General features: G+C 37.5%; 1 protein-coding gene across 4 annotated transcripts in view; it reads left to right on the forward strand.

Moving 5' to 3' along the window:
• The window catches only part of LOC139965569 (uncharacterized), a 64033-nt gene that overhangs the window by 12206 nt on the left and 23840 nt on the right, over positions 1–27987 (forward strand). For 3 of the 4 annotated variants that reach the window (XM_071968071.1, XM_071968074.1, XM_071968070.1), the window contains exons 7-28: positions 460–714; positions 1170–1421; positions 3072–3326; positions 4868–5116; positions 5967–6221; positions 6796–7044; positions 7660–7911; positions 8532–8786; positions 10346–10597; positions 11695–11946; positions 12856–13110; positions 14080–14325; positions 14877–15125; positions 15675–15929; positions 17524–17775; positions 19890–20135; positions 20504–20755; positions 21831–22082; positions 23951–24202; positions 25017–25268; positions 25949–26200; positions 27694–27945. In XM_071968071.1, coding sequence (XP_071824172.1) covers positions 460–714; positions 1170–1421; positions 3072–3326; positions 4868–5116; positions 5967–6221; positions 6796–7044; positions 7660–7911; positions 8532–8786; positions 10346–10597; positions 11695–11946; positions 12856–13110; positions 14080–14325; positions 14877–15125; positions 15675–15929; positions 17524–17775; positions 19890–20135; positions 20504–20755; positions 21831–22082; positions 23951–24202; positions 25017–25268; positions 25949–26200; positions 27694–27945 — 5541 coding nt within the window. The remainder of the gene's footprint in view (positions 1–459; positions 715–1169; positions 1422–3071; positions 3327–4867; positions 5117–5966; positions 6222–6795; positions 7045–7659; positions 7912–8531; positions 8787–10345; positions 10598–11694; positions 11947–12855; positions 13111–14079; positions 14326–14876; positions 15126–15674; positions 15930–17523; positions 17776–19889; positions 20136–20503; positions 20756–21830; positions 22083–23950; positions 24203–25016; positions 25269–25948; positions 26201–27693; positions 27946–27987) is intronic. The other variant, XM_071968073.1, reaches the window with a different exon arrangement.

Genomic DNA, 27987 nt, shown 5'->3' on the forward strand with positions numbered 1-27987 from the left:
TACCAGTGATGTTGAAGTGTTTGAGACATGGGCTTGCAACCCAGGGTGCTTATGATTGCTGAGATAACATTCACATATATGCAAATTGGTGAATTGAGTATTGCCTACTTCGAATATGTTGAACAACTGTGATGGACAGTCTCTTGTTGAGGCTATAAATTTGACTTTTGGTTGCAAAGTCAACTCGATGTGTTTGATACTGTTCAAGAACATAACATATATTGTATGGTGCGGATCTTAGAGTGTGACACCTATCATGGTCTTCTCAACATTCATATTAAGAACCTCACATATTTAAATGGATGATTCCCAATGGTCTCTTTATCTGGACAATTTGTTGGGTGCTTGCTTACTCCAGTTTGATTTTACTACTTCAATCAACTTTGTAACAAACTCTCAGATCACACGTGTTGTCTGTCGATCTCGCAACCATCAATTAACTGTCTGTCTTATCCACAGTGGATACCACTCCTCCTATGTGTGTAGACAACCCAGCAACCATCTTTGAAACTGTCGAGTTAGGAATGCCTGGATTTCTGGTCAGATGGACTCCCCCAACGTGTAATGACCTTTCAGGAACAGCTTTCGTGAATGCAGCTTCTGCGACTCCTCCAACCTTTTTCTCGGCTGATACTACTACTCCGGTCACACACACCTGTGTGGACCTCAGTGGAAACGAAGAAACTTGTTCCTTCAGTGTCATCATCCAAACCGGTAGGTCTTACAAGTACCAGCTTTTACTGTGATTGAACAACACAATCTAGATTGTTTTTCTTTCTTGTATCATATCAAACAATGAAAACGAACAGCAGAGCATTGTCATATTTGATATGCCACTAATAGGGAAACTAGCAATTAAAAATTAAAGAAACTAGCAATTAAAATAAAAGAAAGAAACTATGCACTAATATCGCTTAGCTTCTATCCATTTGACTATTCTGATTTGAGAAAGATTTGTGTTTGGAATAAAGGTTAATCTCGAATAAAATAGATTTCATGAACCACAGAGCTGCCAATAGCTGCCTCAAATCGACACATCTTATTTTTCTGAGGATCTGCTAGGATCGAAACGTCAGGCCAACTTACTTTTACACATTCTCTTACACAGGCTCTCTAGTGGGTAAGCAGTTTGCTAACAGTTTTATTTTATTTTGCTCTTACTTTTGTAGTGGATACAACACCACCCACTATTATAGATGGACCAAACTCAATAACAAGAACCATTGAACTTGGAGAGAATGGTATAGTGGTGACATGGGCAGAGCCATCATCACAGGACATTTCCGGAACTCAGATATTGATCTCACAGTCCCACTTCTCAAACACCCAGTTTGGAATTGGTAATACCCTAGTGACGTACGTGTACGGAGATGAGAGTGGGAATACAGCCACTCACATGTTTTGTGTCAACGTTCAAACAGGTAAGTATTAAAAGAAGAAAAATGTAACTTTGCTATATATAGACTGTTATATATTCCTACAGAATAGTAAAGTCTGGATGTCCGCCATATATAGTGTATTATCTGCAATACCTACATGTCTGATAATGCGCACTCCTTTCTATCATAAATGCAGCAGTAAATTTCTCTCTCGTCTCATCCAAAATGGTAGCAATTTGTTGATTAAGGTTTTCTCACCAATTGAAATAATAACAATATAAGTCCTACATGAAAAGCAGTTTTTAATATTAATAGTGCCAATTTATTGACTGTTAAAATTTTTGAGTTGGCTTGATTATTGACCATGTTAAAGCCTGTATGTAGAATTATGACAGCTAATTCTGGATAGAATCCTGAGATCCTGGTAAAGGAGGTTTGAATATTAATTCTAATCTTTTGTACATGTTAGTTATATAATTCCTGTGCCATCCAACTTACAAAAATAGAAAAGAAAAAAATCTAACACCAACCACCTGAAAGTAGGCGACACATGGATCTGCTGCCTTAGCCGACTCTCTGGCTATAACCGGTGCTGTGATCTGGTCATTCTTTCTATTGCCAGTTGAGGCAATTCGTGTTGCTGTTTGTTAATGAAATGCTCACAAATCTGAGAGAGGTATCGCATTGTGGGTTTTGATGTTGCCATAATATCAGGCAATACTGAACTTAGTTGAACATAGTAAATGTTCTGACAATAATGTCCATTTCAAAAGGCAAACATGTTAAGGTTTAGACATTTTTTTTTCCTTGCTAGATCACTTTTCTGTTGATCCTTTATGCTTCATAAGTGCAACAAAATGGAAATCCAGTATTAAAATGGTCAAAGCACATTTCTTTTCATTTTCCATTCTGAGAAACCAGTGCAAAAGAGATTCTTACTGATTCTTTTCAGAAAAGTTTATGTCTGCTTGCCATCCAGGGCATAATTTTATTTTAACCAGTATTAAATATCAATAGTCCTATGCCAAATGGTCAATTTACTTTACAAGTCTAAAATGCATATTGCAATTTTTTGATGCCCAGAAACTGTAAGAAAAAAGCTAAATTCATTTTATTGATCTTAATCGCGATATATATAGCAAATATTTATAAAAAGAAAATATCAAGCAGAAACAGAATGTGATGAAACAATTTAGATATATATATAAATATATATATATATATATATATATATATATATGCAGATATATATATGTACAAATAATATAATTATAAAGCAAGATTCTTAAAATGGTTGAAACAGAAAATGAATTAAGTACTGACTGAAATGACTGAAAAGGGTTCTATTAATGATCAAACTGGATGAATATTGCAGTAAGATTAATGAAAGGATTCATGAACAGTTGAATTTTGAATTTCAGCAAGTTATACAGATTTTTGAGGTTTCTGCTGGATATAATCAAAAGGCCTGCAAGTGGGACATGCAATGGATGTTTTTTTTTTTTTTATCATTTCCTAATTCTGTCCGTCATTCTGACGAAAAAATCACTTCTAGCAGCTGCATTCACAATTTTCTCTCAATGAGGTGGGAATCTATCTTCAATATTATCTGGCCTTGAAAAACTGCTACCAAAAATAAATGTTAACACTGAATTTATTCCCTGTGAACCATTACAATGTTGCCCTCTACAGTTGACAGGATTCCACCCACGATTGCAAACTGTCCAACCAGCGGAGTAGCTATCACTGTTGAGCTGGGTGAAACTTCTGGACCTGCTTTTTGGCAAGCTATCACTGCCACAGATCTGTCAAATGTAGCAGACCTTGTGAGCCAAACTAATGCTCCAGGGGATTCTTTTATGCTTGGAATGACTACCGTCATGTATATTTTTGCGGATGCTTCGGGGAATCCCGCCACATGTTCATTTACTGTTACGGTTACACCAGGTGAGTGGTACAAGTAGTTCACCATTTCAATCACACTTTTTTTCACTTTGAACAAGGAAAAAAAAACGGTGATGGTTATTAAAGGATGACTTTGAGCAAACAATGATTAAAGTTTGATATGCCGTTGACTGTTACAAAATACACTGCAATCAGTCCAGCTTGCATGCGTTTCTGTAGCATGTTTTTAAGATAAGACCCTTTAAGCAACGGTTCGTGGTTCATCAATTTAAGTGAGAAATAACTACAGAAGCATTTCTAATCCTCAATTGTTCCTTTCTGAAAACCTGATTGATATTATCATTTAAATGATTAAATTGACAAACAGACACTTTAATTTTAATACTTATTGATGGTTTGGTTTATTGATTATCTGTGGTGGAAGGTCCAGGTGTCAGGTGTGAAGTGTTTATTGTTTTGGGATTAGGGGGATTAGGGGGATTATTGGGATTGGTGATGTGAGTGGGGCATAAATGACATCTGCTATATTTAGAGGAGGGCATGTTTAACTTCACAAATATATCCAAAGGTCTGACACCTCCTTAGTTAGCTTCATCGGGATTATATGTTTGTGGTTGGGATTAATGTGCATTAATTTGCATTTCTGTTTATTCATGGTATTCTTTCTATATTAAACAAAGTTTAAAATCTTTCCCGTATTTGGCAGATATCAGAGTATGTCATGGTTTGGCATTTTCAGGTGATTTAGAGATTTCCCTCTGAATATTTATTGTATTGTTACTGTCAAATGCTACTTAAGCTGCAGTTATGCATCTTATAAATATTTACTTTCTGGGATTTTAGGGATGAATCTCGGTAATTTGATGATGTTTTTCACAACATCCGCTGTGTCTAGTTCAGATATGTTTCTTTTGTTATCTAACTGATTTGGGTTTAGGCTTTTTTCTTTTCAATTTATCTTTATGGGATATATATATAGAGATTACGTTCATTCTGTGTTTTTAATTGTATTCTTAGACCAAAACTCTACCTAACAGTCAGATATTGTTCTAATATTTATTTAGAAATTTGGGGATTATTTGGGGATAAATGTTTACTCCTTTGGGTATATAGATTAATTGCATTATTTTCTGTATTCTGATGATTTTTATTTCCAGCTGTCTTTAGTCTGATCTTGGATAATGTAATTTATTATTTATTTTTGTGCTATCTAGGGGTTAATTTTTCTTATTAAGATGTAAGGTTTGGTTGCATTTTTATTCCCGAACAATATTTTCCTTTAATATTTCATGAATTGCTGAAAGTAGATTTTATTTTTCCTTATTAGGGTTGAATGTAATTCAGAATGCTTTGAATATATCCATTCCTTCATATTTATGTGTCAGTCCAGATCGTTTTTATTTCGTAATAGCCTATATTTATATCATGACATCTCGATTCCATTCCTCGATGTCATTTATCTGACTTTGACCACGATCAGAACAAAAATCTACTCCCGGCATTTCTGCTTACATGCAGCGGCTGAATGAGCGAACATGTCAATATCGCCACGGGAACGTCTCTGTCTTTATCTATTCCCACAGTGGATACACTTCCTCCCGTGATATCTGGTTGTCCTGGAGTCATCAGAGAGGTAGTGGAGCTAGGATCGCAAGGGACCATAGTGCTATTTCCACCACCGACTGCGACAGATTTCTCCGGTGTTGCTACCGTCACGCCATCGCATAGGCCTGGAGTATTCTTCGAAGTTGGCATGACATCCGTGACTTACAGATTTGAAGATGCCACTGGAAATTTTGACGAGTGTACATTTGTAATCAATGTGGTGACTGGTAAGTTTGTTCATACTTGATTCGTGAAACTAACCATCTCGTCGTTTCTCTTCCGTCTGTTTGTTCTCTCGCTGTGACATTACGCAATCAAAGGGTACAGCTGTATGCTATAGGCTGCATGCCTTAAAAGTCTAGAAAAATTAAAAAAGGGGTAAGAACATGACGAATTAAAAGAGATTAAGTGATGACGTTGTAATGGTACCATTACATTCCTATTAGTAATATACCACAGGATGGAAAGTTAAGCTGAATAGATATTGGCAACCAATCCATCAGATGTTTGGGCAAGTGGTAGAGTTATTTACCAAATGATATCTTAAATAAACAGTTTCCAGAGTTAAGAATGAAATGTTATGTAAGGGATATGTGAATAGGGATAACTCCAAACTTCATACTGCAAAATAATGTATTTTAGAAAAGGGATAATAAGCCATTGACGACCAACACATCAACCGCCTTTTCTTTTTTTGTAAGGTATTTACCCATTGCACACGATTTGCATACTCATGGTGATCAGGGTTGTCAGTTGAATTTCATGAGAATTTGATGCTGATGTTTAAACAAACCTCAATTTTAAAAATACTTAGATAGTAAAAATCCCACAAAATTTAAGGGAATTTGATATATTTGATAATAAATAATGTCATAGCACCTCTTTTTGGCAAAAATGAATATAGAAAATAATAATTTGGAGGGTTGTTGGCTGCTTTTCCAGTCCCCCCCCCCACCCCCGCTCTTTCGTTTATGGATCAGGATGACATATGAAAATAATATTACGTATTTGTTTGTAGCTAAGATTTTCATTGCAATGTTAATGATACAATTACAACTGCCCGTTCATTTCATGCAGAGGACACAACAGCACCAGAGTGCGTAGGCTTGCCTGCCACCATTGAGTTGACCGTTGAGTTAGGCATGCAAGGTAGTATGGTAACTTGGGTACCTCCAACTTGCAGTGATAATGGGTTTGCATTTGTATCCGGTAGTACCTCAAGCCCTGGAACTTTCTTCATGGTCGACCCTACCGGTACTCTGGTGACGTACACCTGCACTGACAATGTTGGCCTTTCTACAGATTGCTCTTTCCGTGTAATAGTCACCACAGGTAAGTACCATGTCGAAAGTAGGATGCTGAGAGGGCTGCAGCCTCTAGCAGCCAGGCTGCATCGGATATAATCTATGGTACTCCACAGTTTGAAGTAATAGGATCTGCAAGTCGTCAGATCCACAAGAAATGGAGTTTCAAATTATGTAGAATACTTGCCAGTAGTAGTAAAATTGAAGAACATGATATGACATCAAGAAACCTCTTGCGGCCCATACCGAACATTATGCCACTTTTAGATTGATAAACTGCATGGCCAGTAAGATGTAAATTGTCCTTTTAGGTGAAAAGCCTGGAATTACATATCATTACAATTTCAGAAAAAATTACAAGCTTGAAATCTGTTCATTGATTAGTTGGACATATCTTCAAACAGGTACTGACATGGCTTGGATTTTGTTGTTGTTTTGTTGTTGCAATCTTACATATTAATTTAATCATATATTTTTTAAAACCTTAGTAACCTGCATTTAATCTTAACCTAAAATATATGTATGTGAGTGATATATGTGATTGATCGATGGACTCTTACCAACGTTATGTAACCATCTATGAATCGTTTCCTTTCATATAGAGGACACTATTGCACCTATGTGTCAGGATGTACCAGTCAACACTATAGGAACAGTTGAACTCGGTACAGGAACAGAAACCACTGTGACATGGCGGCCTCCTATGTGTGTCGATCTCTCTCCAACCACTCAGGTCAGTTCAGCTTCTCCGGGAGACTTATTCTCGATTGGAACTACAACCGTAACCGTCACCTGTTTTGATTCCTCGGGCAACAACAACAATTGTGATTTCATGGTTACTGTAATAGAAGGTAAGTTTTGAGGTTGTCAATGTATGGTTATTGGTTTGTTGGTTGCTCTTCATATATAGATGATACTTTCTTTGGAAAACAAAGTGTAAGGTCTCCTGTTTCTTTGGGTTCTTTTTTAATGGCAATTGACTATACATTGCTCTTGTGTGAAAGATGCACCTCTTTGAGGTTAGATGTTAAAGAAGCTTTTATCTCGAAGGAGTACATGTTGAAAGCCAAGATTCTGTGTTGTTACTGCATTTGATGAGTTTTGGTGAAAGATTCTGCTTTTTATGAAACCCCACATCGTTAAGATTCAATGTGATCATTAATTCCTAAACATCCTGTGACCGTCTTTTGTTTCTTCTTTTTATCAGCTCTATTAGAGAGGGTTATTACAAAATGATTTACTGAGGTACTAATACTTGTTATGCTAGCTAACTATGGATGTAAGAGCAACATGAATGACGAATGCTCAAAAAATGCCTTGGTCAATATTCCATGCAGCAAGCCACACCCTTCTTCCCCCTGCTCCCAACCTTCACACTTTATCCATATGGAAAATTTTAGAATATAAGGAAGTTAAACCAACCTAGAGTTGTAGTCTTGACTTCTTTGTGCTCTTATCTTACACAGTTGATAATACTGCCCCTCAGTGTGTTGGCGTCCCTGCGGGGGCATCTGCTGAGGTTGAACTTGGTATGAACACGCAGACAGTTACTTGGATTGAGCCAACTTGTATCGACGCCTCGGGGACTGCTGTTCTAACTTCCACTAGCTCTCCCGGTTCATCTTTTCCTGTCGGTGTCACACCAGTTATTTATACTTGCACAGATGGCTCTGGCAATGTTGGCACCTGTTCATCATTTGATGTTGTTGTGGTTGAAGGTAGGTACCTCTGTTTTCTTAAAATACGTATAATTTTTCCAATCTCTCTCTGAACTGATTTTTTTTCTTCAATGATTCCAACAAGGGAATTCCACCGCGGAAGTATAACATGATCGTTGAGAAGACATTCTTATAGACACTTTCAAATGGCAGTTTAAGGTGATAATGTAACTTACATAGTTAACCACATAATTCAGTTTTGGTTAAGTATCAAGCAGAACATTTTATTAACAAACCTGGAATAGAAACAATGACACATGAAACTGACAGATATGGTTTGCATTCAGCGTGTTATCATACACAATATGTCAGTCCATTTATGACTCGTTGTAAAGGTATTTACCAAGAGGGCAGTCTACTAGATCTTATAATACTTTGATGTGTTTTGTTTTGCTTAGGAAGAACAGAAATATTGCATTATAGTTTTTTTTCTGTCTTTAATCTTAGCTTGTTGTAACTTAAGTTTCAACAGTAACAATTATCGTTTTTAGCCCATTACTTTTCCCCATATGAACATAACAATGATAATAGGTATAAAAAAAATAATAATTCAATACCAGTTTTATTCAAGCCGATGTACTACTTTTTCTTTATCTTTTCTGTGTGTGTGAATCTTTCAGTGGATACGATAGCTCCAACAATTATGAACTGTCCAGTGGCCGGATCAGTTGGCGCTGTGATCGAATTGGGGATGCCAAATACTATGGTGGCCTGGCCTGAACCCACTGCAGCAGATCGCAGTGGCACAAGTGTTGCGCAAAGGTCACACGCACCAGGCTCAAGTTTCCCTGTAGGAGACACAACAGTCACTTACATCTTTCAGGATTCAGCTGGAAATACTGCCCCTTGTCAATTCACAGTGTCAGTTACTACAGGTAGGTTATTGACACATTTGCAAAATTTCTATCGATTCCTATACCTTTTTTTTTTTTTTTCTGAACTGAACTGAAGGTTTGCAAGATATGCAAGGGAACAATGGAATCTAATTATGTTAATGCAGTTTAATATATCAATTTTTTGTGTACTATGTTACGTAATAAGTATTTAGTCCACCTCATCAGTCTTGCTGTTATGTGAAGGTCGTAATATCCAGTCGGAGGTGTAAGCAGGATTTAAATACGGACAGGATGAGATTCGCATGTTGCCAGCGATCACGTTAAGCGTGAGAATGGGTCGCCAGGTGTATATATGCAAGATATCTGATGATTTGTAACTTTGCACCTTCACCAAGGGTAATGGTAACTCAAGCCGGCCTCGTATTTCACAAATTTAGCAAGCTTGCTACAAAATGTGCCAGTGCTTTACAAATCAACTGGCTAAAATCAAATTTTCACCAGCATTTTTCCCCGAATTACATCACACATCAGTTACTGTGCAGGCGCCCAATAATATTTGCTGGTAAATAAACTGTAATACAGGGCATTATGTTCGGTTCAGAGGCTGGTTCTCTGACTGATGGTTGTTTGTTATTAATGATTCATTAATGATGTTTATGGTTTTAATATCTGCTGGCATGTTGCCAAATATAGCCTGAATCGTGTGGTATGTCAAAGTCTGCATCCGCTTAGTACCCAAACTGATAAAGTAGGTCTAGACTGCATCAGACATGGTTTTTATTTGGAATCCTGCTTGAGCCCATTTCATTCATTTTGCAATTTCTTTGTTTTACTCTGCCTCTTGTACGAACGTTCCCCAACGAAAAGAATGTTATGTTATGTTTTGTATCTGTTTGGTAAATTATAATTTTCGTCATGAGCAGAAAACTGGTTATAAAAATGATTGATCCAGTTTGCAAGAGCTATTAAAGAAGTGACTATATTGGCTTGGATGGAATTCAATATCTTACAGCCTGCACTCCATAACATGAGTCTTGTTTGAGTCAATTATTTCTTTATTTCTTTCAAAATTATGTTTTTAAACAGTAATAGTAGTAACGGTTTGGTAACTCTGTGATCAAAGTTTCCCATATTATCCCGGTTGCATATTTGAGATACAAATGAGTGTCGATGATTCAGTGTGCAGCTTTCTTCGCTTCATAGTTAGGTAATTCTTCATCCAATGTTAAAGAGTTTCACATTCTAAGCTTGATTTTTAAATGACTTTGTATATATACAGGATTCTAATGTTTTTTTTTTAAGTTTTGAAAGCAAGTCCAAAAACATTGTCTCATGGATGGGTTGTATTCTTCAAGCAATAACGTAATACGACTTGTTATTTTCATCGAAGACGATCAGTGATAAACAATGACCATTGGGAGTGAATTTACAGGCGTGAAAGAGACAGAATGTCTTATAGTTGGAAAGCAGTTTTGTTTCATCCAATCTGTCAAATGTGTATTGTACATGATTGATTGATTCGGGCACCTAATTGCTGAACAAATGTTCTAATGTCGTCGTGCTTTTAACAATTATTCTTCCTGACATGTTTCATGTAGTTGACACAATGCCCCCTGTCATTACGGGTTGTCCAAATATGGCCTCTACAACTGTAGAACTTGGTATCAACGCTGGTGTCGTTACTTGGATAGAACCTACTGCAACAGATTTTTCAGGCGTTGCAGTTCTTTCTACCAGTGGAGGGGTTACCGGAGACATGTTTCCAGTTGGACAGACAGTAGTGATGTATACGTTTGTTGATAACAGCGGTAATGCAGCAGTTTGCACTATCATTGTGACCGTTGGCACAGGTGAGTCACAATCTTTAAAAGCACAGCCCTCTGTAGGCGGGGTTTCAGAGCTATGCATCATTTAAAATTAACAATCAGTCCCGTTTACAAGAAATGATATGGATGGCTTCTGACATTTTATTCAAAATATTCTTATGGTGAGATCTTTGTCACTGTCTCTATGACTATCATGAAATACTTATTATTGTTTCAATTTATTTTAACAGCTCTTCAGATCCATATTCATGTTTAGAAGAAAATGTTCTGAATTTATTTCATACGATATTCACTGTAAATTGTATAATAGAAATAAAGCAACTTCTGATGTAAAACGATGACTATATATTACACAGTTTGAAAACGCTCTTAAATAACAGTTTCCTCCAGAAAATGTACAGTAAACGTACAGTATTCTTTGTTGGTTAATTTTTTTTTTTAAATAATTATGTCTCATACCATGAAGAGACAGTGTAACTAAAGTATCTCCTCTACCCCAAAAATATGATTCCAGTTTTTTATAATCTGTTAGACTTTTGAATACACAATATTTGGCAACATTGGTATCCTTCCTATAGTTAAGAGAAGTCCAATAGTTTACGATAACTACGAGTATCCCCTCACTTCGCCAACTGTGTTATGTCTACCTAGCTGCACTGTTAGACACCGTAATTGCCATCTTTTGTAAGTAGAATTGTAAACACTTTTCCGATTGCAATTTTAATCTGCAAGACCTTAAAAAAAATGGTCAATATTTCCACAGTGAAAAAATGGAAACATCCATTTAGTATTATGTGAATTAATTTTAAACATTTACCCAAATTATGCACTTAATGTCAATGCATGCTGGTAGTCAGGCAAAAAATTTTCCCTTTGCTTCAAGCAATTTGTACTCCCGACCTTTACATGAATAACTTTCTATTTCTGATGGAATCTTATCACGATTGATGAAATCACATAGTTGAAAAACAAACAGAACTATAAAGTGCAGAGCAAATCAGCGAGGGTGGTATCATTTGTACCGTCGTCCATCAAAAAGTTCAACCTTAAATTCCCTTAGTCTCGCAAATTAAACATTTACCATCATATCTGTCCTTCTTCACCCTTCTGTTGGTTTTTAGTTGATACCAGGAGTCCAGATATTTCTGGTTGTCCCACCAATGAGGTTGAGCAGGTAGAGCTGGGAACACCAGGGACAACTGTTACCTGGACCGAACCGACCGCTACAGATGCCTCAGGACGAGTCTCGCTGCAAGTTCGAACGCATGCGCCCGGGACTTTCTTTTTGGTGGGAAATTCGCAGGTTAATTATACCTTCAGTGATCCCGACGGTAACGAAGCTGTCTGTGCTTTTACTGTTTCTGTGGTGGAAAGTAAGTGAATGATCTATTTGGTGTTTAAGTCCACTGTTACATTCTTGTAGGGCAATATATTTAATGATTGTGCTCTTCTAGGGGAAAATATTACTACAGTTGAGGCTAAAAGCCTATTTATAGAAGAGGAGACATTGTCTTGTTACTTGTAATGAAGTGATGGCATGATATGGTGAACTTTAGCTGCAGCCGTCAGTAACGCTCAGTGAGTTCAGATCCATAATGTGTCTACCTATTAAAGTATGGACTGACATCTTATGTAAAATTGCAATTCACGTGAAGGTGGTTTCATTCAAAATTTACAATATGAGTTGAGGAATTTATCCACAAATGTTACATGGTCCTTAACAAAGGTTGGACATAATGAATGGTATGAAGATAGGCAGTGGCGGAGCTAGGGGTATTGGTCAGGACGGGCGAGAATGGTCTGTAGGGGCGTTTTCGACACTATCTAAGCGGAGCGCCACCACTGGTTGGCGCGTAGCGTGCAGAAATTTTTCGGGTAAAGATACTCCCTAGATCTCCGGAAATGACCCTTTCCGGGCCTGGCTAATTTGCAGATAAACGAAGAATAAATAGGTGTCATCGCCAAATTACACCAACAAAATGTGACAAATGTCAATAAGTAGATGAGAGCGCAATAAAAAAGACAATAATCTAGAATAAGAAAAAAGTTGTAAAGAGCTAAAAAGGGCGCCAGCAGCCCATTTTACTCCATCAGGGGGGGGGGCATCCGCCCCCCCCCTGACTGTATGGACGCTCCGCCACTGAAGATAGGTTTGAAATTACACACGGTTTTGACTAGAAAGTAGTACTATGTAAAATGGCACTTGCTACTTACTTTCTTCCCCTCTTCATATTCTAAGTGTTCCCTGTTCAACATACATATAACTCTTATTATATCTGCAGTTGATACAATAGGACCTACATGTGTTGGTGCACCTGCAAATGGTGTGATTGAAACAGTAGAACTAGGTCAGCCTGGTGCAATTGCTTCATGGGCCACAATATCATGTGATGATCGCTCCGGTGTGGCATTTGTGTCTGACTCCACCAGAATGTCTGGATCTTTTTTTACTCTCGGTGACAGTACTGTCACTGTAACCTGCCAGGACGGCAGTGGTAATACCGGGACTTGCTCGTTTACAGTTACAATTGTTGCAAGTGAGTCGTATTTAATTAACATATACTATTTGTTTTTGAAAATACAATGCGTACATCTACTTTAGTACGAATAATTGTTTAACTTTAAATCCTCGTAAGAATCTGTTGTTTTGATTGATTCATGTGTATACATTTGAATCATTTCATATAACTTTATATACAAACTCAAAGGATGCTATCTATTCATATCTTAGGCAACTGCATGATTGCAGCGAGTTTTGTGTTACCCTGTAAAAGAGATACAGTAATCTATGTAGGATCAATCAATCAATCAATCAATCAATCAATATGTCAGATTGCTTCTACATAATCAGTGGTGTAGCAGGGAGTAACAGGGCAGCCCTTTGGAGCAATAAAAATGGGTCCCAAAAGAGAGTTAACATAAGCCAGTAGCCATGGTTAGGGCTTGGCTATGCCATTTGTAATATTTGGCACAAGATCTAGACACCTGGCTATGGCACTCTTAGGTTTACTGGACTGACTACCTTAATACTTGGTGGGCTCTAAGCAGGTTAAAGAAGGGGCCCATCTGGATATCTAGTTGAAAAAGTAATGGACCCTAAAGGGTACATGGGGCCCATCTGGTTTAGCGGCTGCATGGTCTTATATCAATAGTAGCCCCTTAGCCGGGATTCTTCAGTTTGGCATCAGCAATATGCTGTTTGTTTTGTGTTTGATCATTTTATACCATAGGCTGCTACTACATATAATATCTAGTCCAACTGGTTGCAGAATGCTTTGTCTGTGTGCGATCGAATATTACATCTGACTGCTTGGAGAATATGTACATGAAAAATGAAATGAAAGTCAGATGTAATATTTAAAAATTTGCAATAATATATAGAGATGTTTGTAAAAATATAATACTACTACTAATTAGTATTTTTTAATTTTTAATTTTTTTAAATATACACGTACATCGGGTATTTTACACCATGTCAATTTTTGTTTTTCCTCCTTCAAATCTAGCTGACACAGTAGAACCAACATGTGCGCGCCTGCCAGGTAATGTTTTCCAGACCGTTGAACTTGGTATGCAAACTGTAGAAGTCACCTGGGTAGCACCTATTTGTGATGATTTGTCACCAACCACCGGCTCGAGTAGCCGAGACCCAGGGGATTCGTTCCCTGTTGGCGACACTGAAGTAGTATTTACTTGCATTGACTCAGCAGGGAATCAGGGCTCCTGTTCCTTCACAGTGACTGTTCAAGAAGGTAATTGCATGTGTATATCTATTTCTAGATTAGTACCACATCTTTAGCAGCATAGGTCTTTATTAAGGTCATTTAGATCTTATAATTTAATAGGTGGATGTAAATGGAACCCTTCCCTATAGTCATACCTCTTTCCTGGAATTGCTGTTGTGCAACATCATCGCTTAAAAGTGATTTTAGAGGCCTGTTTGAGCCTGTGATCCAGTTAAAGAACATGGACCATTTTCATGTGAATCTAGTAATGCGTAATGAATGATGTTCAATCCTGAAATTAATTTCTTGTTAATTAAAACCTGTACAGAGTTGATTTGTATTAGCTTACCTACAACTAGAAAATGTGATAACCTTGTCCAGGCTAAGCATTCATCCCAAGGGACTAAGTAGGTAGCGCCATAGATATGACATTGGAAAGATTGCCGATGGTTTAATTGTTTTTCCACAGGCCGCAGTTAAGTACTGTGACAATATACTATGCTACCTGATACATCTATTCTTAATCACATTAGTTACATTTTTGTCTTCTTCATTTCTTTGTACATTTTTGCCTCCAGTTGACACAACTGATCCACAATGTGTTGGTTTACCAGTTGGAGTAGGTGGAACAGCAGAGGTCGGTGGAATTCCTGGAGCTATGGTTTCTTGGATTCCTCCTACTTGTGTTGATCTCTCAACCACCACAATCCAGGGCAGCACGGACCCTGGGGCTTTCTTCCCATTGGGTAGCACTACTGTGGTGTACACATGCACAGATGCTTTTCTAAACCAGGGACAATGTTCTTTTGATGTTATCGTAACTACTGGTAAGTGTGTGTCTGATTTGTATATGTTACATTCACGTGGTATATACAATCAAAGGGGACCTTTGCCACCTGAAATTCTTGACCACTAAAGTCATTTTTGATGTTTCTTTGTGTTCTTTTCTTCATTCCTTATGGAGTTTTTGCCTTCATTTCTTGCATGGGAGTGTTCTATTTTTGGTTTAGCCGTAATGCTTCTTAGAACCACTTTCACAACCCATAAATAAAATAAATGAAATGAAGTGAAAGCCAGCCCATGTGTCAATTTGTTTGCAGTTACTATAGCTAAGTGCATGTTAGTTATACCAGTAAAAGTTACGTTCTCAGTAAAGAAAACAACAAAATTAATTAGGCTAAAAGGGTCTTCTCTTATGCCTTCATATCGTTTATAAGTTTGATTTCTGCATTCAAGTCGGAAAAGATTTCTCGAGTTTCTCATCATACTCTTATTCATATTTTGAATGGTTACACCATTTTTTGGGGTCCTGTACTTTTCATTCCATCATGGGCAATAATCTAAAATCGTTAAATTTTCTTTATTTTTTTTAACAGTCGACACGACACCTCCGATGTGTACTGGCCTTCCGGCTGATATCCTACGATTTGTGGAACTAGGTTCTTCGGGTGATTCTGGAGTCACTTGGTCGTTACCAACCTGTGCTGATGCTTCCAACTCAGGTCGTATATTGACCAGTAGTGCTGACCCCTTGGACTTCTTCCCCATTGGTACAACTGTTGTAACATACACTTGCATTGATGATGCTTCTCTTACATCCACCTGCTCCTTCGTGGTTGATATACAAAACGGTGAGATTATGAATATAACATACTAAAGCCTCTCTTAATTTACAATATTTTTTACAAGGTACCCGATTCGAATGCATGATAAAACGTCCGTCTCCTTCCGACAAGCGCATCGATAATTGCTAAAGGGGGTGGCAGAAGAGGGTACAAATAGGGGGGGGGGAAACGGGTGGGAGTGGCCACAAAAATTTGCAAGCGAAATGGGGGGGGGAGGGCATGTGAGTTTGGTTTGAGGTGGCAAACCATAAACTTACATCAAAACTTTTCAACAAAATGAAAGACATTGGTGGGAACATAGTCATTTTGGTACTAATTGTGAAGATACAGCAATATTGACAATGTCAACTGATAACATTATTTGTCACAAATCTGCTGCCAAAATTTATGTAATATACTGGAATTTCTCTTGAAATCCTATTCATGTCTCTTTGTGATTTAAATTTTGTGAATCAAATTAGAAGAACTTTTGACTGGTGCCCTCAAACATCAGGATGATGATGGTGGGGGGGGAGGGGAACTGGCTATATATAAAGTTTTTTTTTTTTGGGGTATGTCATGGGATTTGTGATGATGACAAAGGTGAATCAAATTTGTTTTGAATAAACTGATGCCTTACTGTTCCAGACAGGGTGATTGCAAGACTAATTGTAGAGTGCACTAATATCCTGGTAAAAACATATTAGTCATAGATTGTGCCTGCAGAGATAGACTATAGCACCGAATATGTAACCTGATACAAAGTCTGTCATGAAGTTGCCAAAAATGCTATGTAATAAAAATGGAATATTTCTTGAAATTGCTTGCTTTCATGCCCCCCCCAACCCCCCAAAGTGGGTAATTTGTATCAAATAAGGCCAGGACTTATTATATTTATATCGGGTTACACCATCCAATAGCTCTGATATGTCATGTGTTGGCACTTATGTAAAGGGGATCTACAGTCTTAAACCTGACATGAAATATGGATCAAATCCTATAGTTCAGCCAAATACTGCTTTACTGTTCCAGAATAGAAGATTATAAGATTAGTCGTTGATCGTTGTCGATTGGTATGAACATGATTACCCCACTAGAGATAGACTGCAATATTTAGTATCCTTAGAGATTATGAAATGCCATGTTGCTTGCATGCATTCAATTTTAGGAAACAATTGTCTTCTGTCAGTAACATATTGTTGTGTTGTACAATTAAGTCAAAGTTAAGAGTGATCAAAGCAGGCCCTAGTCGATACATGACAAAGTAGTTTTGATTTGGTTCACTTGTATGGAGTCACCCCCTAGGTTATAGCCCTCAAGGTAGCAATGGATGGTGTAACCCAGCTTACTTCTGTCCTATAAAAACTAATTCCATGACTGCTATATGAAATGTATCCTCTTTTATATCTACAACACATAACAACCGCAGATATGTAGTCCATCGATACTTCTGTTGGAGCTGTTATCTCCAAGGTCTAATTTTTGTTAGCATTAACTACTAAGTGTTAAATTTCCACTTACTTTCATTTTTGTTTTCCTGTTTGTGTTTACTAGTTGACACAACCAAGTGTTAAATTTCCACTTAAATTTGTTTTTCTCTCCCATATTTGTGTTTCTATAGTTGACACAACACCACCTACTATAACCGGCTGTCCCGATAACCAGGAAATTATTGTTGAATTAGGGATTACATCTGAACGGGCTTTCTGGACTGTTCCCACGGCAACAGATTTATCTGGTCTAGTTACCATTGTTGGAACTCCTCCCCAGCCAGGACAATCTGTCATGGTGGGAACTATGACTGTCTTGTATACATTTCAAGACTTGTCGATGAACCAAGCCTTTTGCCAATTTACGATCACTGTAACTCCAGGTAAGGACATAGTCAAATTAGTGACAATTGTACATACACTACTAAATGATGACTGAGGAGTCTATATTATGTAGGTATATGCATCGACGACTAAGAAGTCCATAATGTCCGAGTCTTGAATGTACGTTGTGTCTACATCCTCTAGTTTGGTAATTAATGTTGGGGTGGGAATGTGGACGGTACAGATTAAAAAAACATGTTGATTCCAATATTCGACAAGCTAGTCGTATTTTAGGGGGATCATCAGCTTATGGGTGGACTCGACATATCAACATCATCTTGAGGCTTAAGCTTAACACCATTCTTGACGATAAAAACCACTCCCTATATGTATATCTTGATAGTGCAATATTTCCTGGCAGTGGACGAACAAGATATCATTATGCTGCTACAAACCGATACAAATCATCGTTTATCCATATCTGTATTAAACTTGACAAATAATCCATTTAATAGTTAGGTTTCTGGTATTTCACTATTTTACTCATCTATTTTTGCTACTTTGTCTCTTAACTTGTCTAATTCTCCTTGTCCATTTGTATATGATTATTTGTTTTGCCTTCTTATGTATTTACATTTTTATTGCGAGCGTGCAATTATTGCCCATTTGGGCAATAATAAAGTTGAACTTTGACTTAGTTATACAAGTCAGACATTGAGAAGTTTCTACTGTCTAGTTGTACAAGGAGTCTAACTTAACCAGTTATACAAGTCAGCGACTGAGGATTCAGAGACTGAGAAGTCTATTTTGTCTAGTTATACAAGTCAGAGACTGAGGAGTCTATATTGTCTAGTTATACAAGTCAGAGACTGAGGAGTCTATTGTGTCTAGTTATGCAACCCAGAGACAGAGAAGTCTATTGTTTCTAGTTATACAAGTCAGAGACAGGAGTCTATTGTGTCTAGTTATACAAGTCAGAGACTGAGGAGTCTATTGAGTCTAGTTATACAAGTCAGAGACTGAGGAGTCTATTGAGTCTAGTTATACAACTCAGAGACTGAGAAGTCTATTTTGTCTAGTTATACAACTCAGAGACTGAGAAGTCTATTGTGTCTAGATGTACAAGTCAGAGACTGAGAAGTCTATATTGTCTAGTTATACAAGTCAGAGACTGAGAAGTCTATTTTGTCTAGTTATACAACTCAGAGACTGAGAAGTCTATTGTGTCTAGTTATACAAGTCAGAGACTGAGGAGTCTATTGAGTCTAGTTATACAAGCCAGAGACTGAGGAGTCTATTGAGTCTAGTTATACAACTCAGAGACTGAGAAGTCTATTTTGTCTAGTTATACAAGTCAGAGACTGAGGAGTCTATTGTGTCTAGTTATACAACTCAGAGTCTGAGAAGTCTATTGTGTCTAGATGTACAAGTCAGAGACTGAGAAGTCTATTGTGTCTAATTATACAAGTCAGAGACTGAGGAGTCTATTGTGTCTAGTTATACAACTCAGAGACTGAGGAGTCTATTTTGTCTAGTTATACAAGTCAGAGACTGAGAAGTCTATTTTGTCTAGTTATACAAGTCAGAGACTGAGGAGTCTATATTGTCTAGTTATACAAGTCAGAGACTGAGAAGTCTATTGTGTCTAGTTATACAATTCAGAGACTGAGGAGTCTATTTTGTCTAGTTATACAAGTCAGAGACTGAGGAGTCTATTGTGTCTAGTTATACAAGTCAGAGACTGAGAAGTCTATTTTGTCTAGTTATACAATTCAGAGACTGAGGAGTCTGTTGTGTCTAGATGTACAAGTCAGAGACTGAGAAGTCTATTTCTTTTAGTTATACAAGCCAGCGACTGAGGTGTCAATATTGTCTTTTTATATACAAGTTAATATCTGAGGTGACTGTATTGTTTAGATATATAAGTCAAGAACTCAGGTGTTTAACTTTTTAATCTTTTCCTTATAATACAGTATGACATGTTTACTATTATACTATACATAAGTTGGTATGACTGTGTTTAGCAAAATATACCTCTTTAAGGGGGGGTCAGTTTTGTTCAAGTAGTATGTGGTCCCATCTTTTTTGAAATATTTTCATTTGTTTTATTCTTGAATAAGATTATATATATCATAACTAGCCTGCAAATGATTCTGTTGTTACATCCTTACAGTGGATCGCACTCCACCAGATATAACAGGATGTCCAGTAGTTGTCGAAGAAGTAGTTGAACTTGGAATGACCGGTACAATCGTTACCTGGACTGCACCAACAGCAACTGATATTTCCGGGCTGGTTAGTTTGATAACGCCAACACCCCCATCTTTTTTTGTTGTTGGACTCACAACGGTAACTTACACGTTTGCAGATGGCTCAGGAAACCAAAATACTTGCACGTTCATGGTCAGAGTCATTGAAGGTTAGATGTTCTAACTTTTAAGAATTTACTAAATGTTTCCTGTTGATGTTAACATCAGATGAAAATATTTTCACTAAATGACAACAAAAATATACAGATTGGACTAACCATGGTCATGACAAAATACTAAAATAAGAAGCAAAGTAATGCTGGAAAAAAAAAATGCAAAGATATTAATATCATAGTAGACTCTATATCTTGCTCAGCAAATGGAAAAGATTAAATGAAATACCAGAACCAATAGAACAAGAGACAGACACACAGACAGACAGACAGATTTTTAATATTTGTACTTGATATGCTCACACTTGTTTTAAGTAATGTATAAATATACAACTAATAGAAAAGTAAATCATTTTACTCTTCAGTGGATACCACACCACCTGCCATTTCAAACTGTCCACCTGACCAGATAGTAACTATAGAACTGGGCGACGCAGGAAGGACAGTGAGTTGGCTCGAACCAACAGCTTCGGATTTGTCTGGTACGGAACGGCTGATCAGCCGATCAAACCCTCCTGACTCCTTCTTCCGTGTCGGAGATACAACGGTCACGTACGTCTTCCAAGATGCCTCAGGAAATGAAAATAATTGTAGCTTTGTAGTAACAGTCACTCCAGGTGAGAAAAAATAATTTTATCATATTAAAGAGCTGCTTCCTTTAATTAATCAACAAAATTGCTTTGCTTTCTTATTTTGTCCGTTAGATCACTTGTTTTTGCAGCTACGATAAATCTTTCTAATCCGTGATAGACATTTTTCTCCCATCATGCATTGAGAGAATCAAGCTACAAGTAGGAATCCAGCCGCCCCAAATAATCATGAAAATATTTAACAAGGCTTAACCCTTGCCTTTTCTTTAGGTTTTAGTACGACTAACCCGATTGACACTTCATTATAGTGTGAGATTTCTCTTCAAGCTTTTAGAAACCCTATCTGTGAGGGAAGTCGGTGCCTCAGCTGGTGGTACTGTAGCCGTGTACTTCCTCGTCAGTTTATAAGAACCGACGGCAATTTACAGCAGTAGTTAAAGAAGAATTATTATCCTGCTTAAGAAACAAGTATAAACATGTAAAGAGACTAACCTATTTCTTGTTTGATTGCAAAGTTAGTATTGATAGATATATGCAAGACTGACAGCCTCAGGGGGGGTGGGGTGGGGGCGGAGGCATACATTCTTCATATTATATATGAGTAACAATTCCAAGCCATCAGAAACAGTCATCAAGTCATTCAACACTACACAGAATCGAATTTACAGCAATAAATTCATGTTATATTAATTATCTGCTTTAATTATGATCTCATGTGGTGTTCCACTCCGTCTGTGATGAGGAGGAAATTCTTTGAATTGTCAAATAGCCCCCCCCCCCCAAAAAAGAGTAGAATTTTGACCTTACATAGATCACCATCCTTCCTTTGTTGATCAGAAGCAAAGAGTAAACTCCACAGGAGTTGAGTCTGTTAGTCTGACTTTGCATATATTTACAATTTCCTCCCAATCCTTTGTCACTGTAGATGAATTAACATTATTCCTGCCTTTCTCTCCTAACCCCTTCTGACCCAGTCCCTTGCATATTTAAAGTGGATCGAATACACGGCTGGTTACAATGCTGCAGAAGGCATCTGTGAAAAGTCATGTGATACGCTTTTAAAAACCATGTTTTTTCTACCTTGCTTTTTGGCATTCCTCAGTGGATTCAATGCCACCAGATATAGTGGGGTGTCCTGCAGACATTGAAGTTATTATTGAACTTGGCACCACACGTGCCATGGTTGACTGGATTGAGCCATTTTCCAGTGATGTGTCTGGGACAGAAACGCTGATTTCCAGATCACATGCACCTGGTGAACAGTTTATTATTGGCCGAACCACAGTAGTGTACATATTTGGTGACAGTTCAGGAAATACGGATACTTGCTCTTTCAGTGTTATTGTCACTGCAGGTGAATTGAACTTAATATTCATGCTATTCAAGTACATGAAGGTGTTTTACTGTTGTGAAAGTCGTTTGATTGTGGGTTCAGAATATAGCTCCCTAGTATCCTTATTTTGAGGATTTTTTTTTTTATAAAGTGAACTGTATACAGTTAATACCAACATTTTGCAATTTGTAAATGCCTGGCCAAAAAAAATTATGCTTCTTGATCATTTATATAAATTTTGGCATAATTACAAGCTTAATTTTTGATCTTTCTAAATGCGTACTTACTTATCTCGTAACTTGATTAACTCGAGCATAACAACCAGTGTAGTAGATTCTTAACGTTTTGTAGACCTAGCACCTCTTTTAATCCTTTATCCATGCAACCAAGTTACTGACATTTATGAATTAGTTTAACAATTAAACCATGGTTTTTTTAGTAATTTTTCTTATAGCTAGAGCTAGTTCTCAGCTAGAAACAATTGACAGTGGTCAATTGACTCCACTGTATTGAGCAGTTGCCTGGTGTTTGCTTGCTTAGTTTGTACTTTATTAGAGAAATGCTTGCAACCGACAGATCAAAGGCAGCTCTAGAGAGATGAGCACAAAGGAGGGAGTATATTTATACCGGTGTTTCAGTACTTGATACAACTAATTTGTCCTGTTTATGAGTAAATCATGGGTCCAAAGCTGACTAGTTAAGTGACCAGACTAATTGCCAGGGACAGCCCCTGGATTTCATGTATCAGCCTCCAGATTAAAAGTGTCCCTGGAGTTTTTTTTGTACTGTCCCTGGAATATCCTCAAATTTGAAGGAAAAAAAAAACAAAAACCTGAATAATATCAAAATTTGACCTCTTCTAGCCTCTTGTTTGTAGGGAGAGCTTGAATCTATAAAAGGCGACCCAAATCATTGCATAGTTTCATAGTGTGTAATTCACATGAAATGCATCATGTTGCACTAAGTGATGAATAATATGACTTCTAGTTACCTTCAAATAATTTTGGCATTGGATTTTTATCTTTTATCTTGAACAAAATACTTGAATCTGGATGAGGTGATATAAAATGGGCATATCCTTGAAGCATAGTACCACCAAAACACTCAGAGATCCTCAGAAATGCCACCCTTCCCTTAAAACGTACAGTATCGGGTAATGATTAAATTATGTGAACATGGAACAAAGGGGATGTGGGGGGGGGGATGCCGGGGGACCGACATCAATATCATGTCCCAGAAATGTCCTGGAAAAAAAGATTGTCACTTCAGACTAGAGAGAATATTTCTAGATTCATAGCTTCAGTAACAGATCACCCATGGAATAAATTTTAATCCTTGATGGATTCATATTTAGCTACCTCCCCCATCCCACTCCCCCCATCCCACTCCCCCCTCCCACATCCCCCAGGAAAAATTTTAAAAAAAATTACATGGTGAATGTATATTTGTAGAAGTAAATCAGTGATATATAGAGCAAGTCTATTTCTAGACAGATTCAGCGCCAACAAAATATATACACTGGTAAACAAAAAAGGCCCATCATCTATCTTGAAGATTTCATGATTAACTAGCAACTATACTGCAAACTTTTCTAGAATATTTGATTTCCCATTCATCAATGAAAGATACTATATCATATAGTGGATCCGTTACAATATGTATTTAAGTCATCAGTAAATCTAAGTCAGTTCAAAGCGAATGTGCTTTAGTAGGCTAGCTTTAAAGTTTCGTAGTATGCCTGAAGGTGAACAATGTAAAGTTTGAAAACTTCTGCATGTTAAAAATTATGTCGTTTAGCTTAAAAAAAAAGAAAATACAGATATAGTCTCTAACACCTGCTGACAGATTTAATTTTTTTCTTATTATTTTGTGATATCATTTGCCCGCAGTGGATACTACCCCCCCAACAATTTCAAACTGTCGCACCGACAGTCTTGATGTCACAGTCGAGTTTGGAGCGACAGGAACCACCGTTCAATGGCCGGAGCCGACAGCTACCGACATCTCGTCAGTGACGTTGTCCTCTCGTTCCGAATCACCGAACAACTTCTTTCCTGTCGGGCAAACCATGGTTACATACGTCTTCACTGATGATGCCGGAAACACTGCCACTTGTGAATTTTGCATCATAGTTCTAGCAGGTACCAATTGTACTTCCTTAAAGCAGGTGCCGTTTCTTAACTGCACTGGTCGTCGAAATACACTCACATGGCATATTGTTTGGTTAAATGGTTGTATTGATGTCAGAGAGGTATTAGACACCTTTGAAGAATTTGTGAGAAAATATAGTCATTTCCAAACCAAACATCAACAATTTGCCCAGATCTACCACACTTTCATAACAATGGCATCCAACTTTTAGCCCTAGCTGTGGGGGGTATAGATCTCTTCGGAGTTTTCATGCAGAAATTGCTCAATTAAACTTGGATGATTATGGTGGGAAAGGAAATGTAGTTTATAAATGGCCACAAATGAACATCCTTCTAAAACAATTTTAATGGTTAAATGTATAAAAAAAAAATCAAGATGAATTTTAAAAAAAGCCCATAAAGTTAAAACAACAAACAAAGAGCACTTATAATGATGAAGGTATTACTCTCAAGTTGCAGTATTAATTATTGAAAATTCAATTATTTTAGATTTAATGAAAACCTTGAAGGTGATTACTTAAAAATGTTCATTTCTTGGGACAAAGATTTCTGTTTTTTTTTTCATTATAACCAGTAGAACCCCCGGGTGCAAAAATTTTAAGTGTACATCGCATATCAGCCTACAGCTACTAATCTCACTCGACTTGACAAAACCATCTTATATATATACATGGATGGTATTTGTACAAAGTTTTCCATGCTTATGCCTTTATGTGGTAAAAATCCAATTCTTGATAATAACCACTGTGATTGATATAATTGACGTAACAAAAACAAAAAACCTCTCCTAATCCACTTCACACAGTCGATACTGTGGCTCCCGTCTGTGTGGGCGTGCCTTCCGATGTTTTTGAAAATGTGGAGCTGGGAATTCAGTCTGCTGTAGTTTCGTGGACTGAGCCCACCTGTCAAGATTCGGATGTGGCATTCCTCTCTGACAGGTCCGCTACCTCCCCGTCACCCTTCGCCGTCGATCAACGAACTGAAGTCACCTTTACCTGCTCAGATCCCACAGGAAATACAGGCACTTGTTCGTTCTTTGTGACTGTCTCATCAGGTAAAAGTCGGTAATGTAGAAAATATAAATGGCATACGTAAAGGACGTATTAAGTTCCAAAGTGTAACACAAATATTACTTCTCCAGGATTTTTGCTAGTCTTACCGTTCTTTATTGCCTAACATTCTAGTTGAATTGCTTTTACCCTAACTTGCAAGCCAAAGTCGTGGGGTTAGACATCACTTCAAATCTATCTATTAAAACCAAAACTAGGTTAGCCAATAATCCACGATTCCCAGCTGGATCTCCTAGCTTTGTGAGCAGTACGACTCTCTTTGTATGCTTTCAAGCGAGACAATCTAAAAGAATTTGAAAGACCTCAAACTCTTGAGACGACAGGCAGTTTGCTACAATTTGGTGGTCTTTATGTTTGTTCATATTTTTGTTTTTTCTACTTTTCTTTTAGAGAGTCTCTTTAAAAGCAGCATTAAAAGTTTTTTGGATTCTTCAACAGTCATTCTACCTCAAGAGGTCTCCATATTGAGAGAACTCAATAAGATCATACTTTTGTCTTGCTTGCTTGCTTCAAATTTTCACTTTTGCAAACTTTGTGTCATTGGAACGCACAGAGTGTATAAAGTGTTCCTGTGCTTCAAACTGTCATTGTAGGGGATGCTAGTCAGTATGAGCCATTAAAATGAGACAATGCCTGATCAATTTCTTTCCCGTCTCTTCTTCAGTGGACAGGGTGCCACCAGCTATCTCAGGTTGTCCTGGTGATATCTCAAGGACTGTAGAACTTGGCTTAGCAGGAATAGAAGTGTCTTGGGTGCCACCCACTGCCACTGACATCTCTGGAACAGTCAATCTTCAACCAGTAGCCAGGGGCCCAGGAAGCTTCTTTCCTGTTGCGCAAACTCCTATTACCTACCGATTTAGTGACCAAAGTGGCAATTTTGCAGAGTGCACTTTCCTGGTGATTGTTACAACAAGTAAGAACTGTTTAATATGTAAATTTTTCATTGAAATTGCACAGAAAAAGAAATACAGAAGAATTAGCATTTGCTGGTTTCAAACAACAAAGATTTAATACAGTCATTTTTTTCAGTTGCTAAAATTAATTGGAGCCCACATGTGAATCCAGGCATCTGATAATTTAAAAACAAATTAATTTGAAGAAAAAGAAAAGCAGATTATGGACTATCCGCAGTTCCACACTTCCACGTGAAATGAAAAAAATGTTAATATTTCATATTTCAATAACTGAACAAGCTATGACCCTTTTTTTGCATTTGGGCCCATTTGTGTTTCCTTGAGCAAGCTGGACATGTTCTACAGTGATTTGAAATCTCAAACTAAATTATACTTGCACAACCGATGGGCAGATGCAGGTTTTTAAAAATGAGGGCACGTTTCCCTTTGGTGTTTGTGTAGGGGGTTGTGAAAACATTGCTATTTCAGATGTGAAATGGTAAATTCAGAGGCTTATGTAGGTTAAATATCCGATCTATAAGTAGATACAAATTAGTTTCATTGTTTCAAGACAAAAAACAAAACAAAACAAAAAACAGCAATTCATTGCCTTGGTCACAAATTAGAGGTATCAATATTTCCTTTAACATTTATCTCTGCCCCCTTGTTTTCAAAAGTATTTCTTGGAAGCTATGTTTCTTTAAACTTTTTAAAATCAAATATTTCCTTATTATAAATTAAAATAAACGTAGACAAGTCTAAGTGAAGGATGCCGGTTAAAAACGCTTAACTGCAGCTTAAACACGAGCGACCATTATGCCACTCTCTAGCATAGTTGGGAGTTATTTGAGCTCTGGTGCTCTTTTAAACAATGTGTGCTGTTAACGACGTTGTGGTCCAAATTTTATCGTATTTATATCCTTTTAATCTATTAGAAAGATTAAACTCACTTTCTCATAGTTTAATCCATCAAATAGTGACATAAATTTGTAACTCGTAAAATCTATCTTTCATAGCATGTATGCAGTTGTCATTGATAGATCATTATTTCAAGAAACAGTAATTCCAATAACAAACCAAACAGTGGCGGAGCGTCCAGACAGTCGGGGGGGGGCGGATGCCCCCCCTGACAGACTCAAATGGACTGCTGGCGCCCTTTTCACCTTTTACCACTTTTTACTTTTTACTAAATTATTGACTTTATTGCACTCTCATCTACATATTTACATTTGTCACATTTTGTTGGCGATGACACCTATTTATTCTTCGTTTATCTGCAACTTAGCAAGGCCCGGAAAGGGTCATTTCATTTCCGGCGATCTAGGGAGTATCTTTACTCAAAAATATTCTGTACACTCCGCGCCAACCTGTGGTGGCGCTCCGCTTAGATAGAGTCGAAAACGCCCCTACAGACCATTTCTCGCCCCCCCTGACCAATACCCCTAGCTCCGCCACAGAAACCAAACCAAGTTGGCGGTATTCATATTGTCCTTTATTCATATCATTTCACTAGTTGATACAACACCTCCTGTGGTAGCAGACTGTCCCACACCAGACATTCGGCGTGAAGTTGAATTAGGCACGCCATCACTGATTATTGCGTACCCAGAGCCGACGGCCACAGACCTGAGCGAACCAGTCAACGTGGTCACAAATTGCAGATCTGGCGACACCTATACTGTTGGTGAAACTCTCTGTACATATACTTTCTCAGATCGGATGGGGAATCCAAGCCAATGTATTTTCACGATCATTGTCACATCAGGTAATTCCTGTAAAATGTTTGAAAGTAGATCACTTCAATTGT

This window comes from Apostichopus japonicus, chromosome 3 (genome assembly GCF_037975245.1).
Source record: "Apostichopus japonicus isolate 1M-3 chromosome 3, ASM3797524v1, whole genome shotgun sequence".
In the NCBI taxonomy this organism is placed as follows: Eukaryota; Metazoa; Echinodermata; class Holothuroidea; order Aspidochirotida; family Stichopodidae; genus Apostichopus; species Apostichopus japonicus.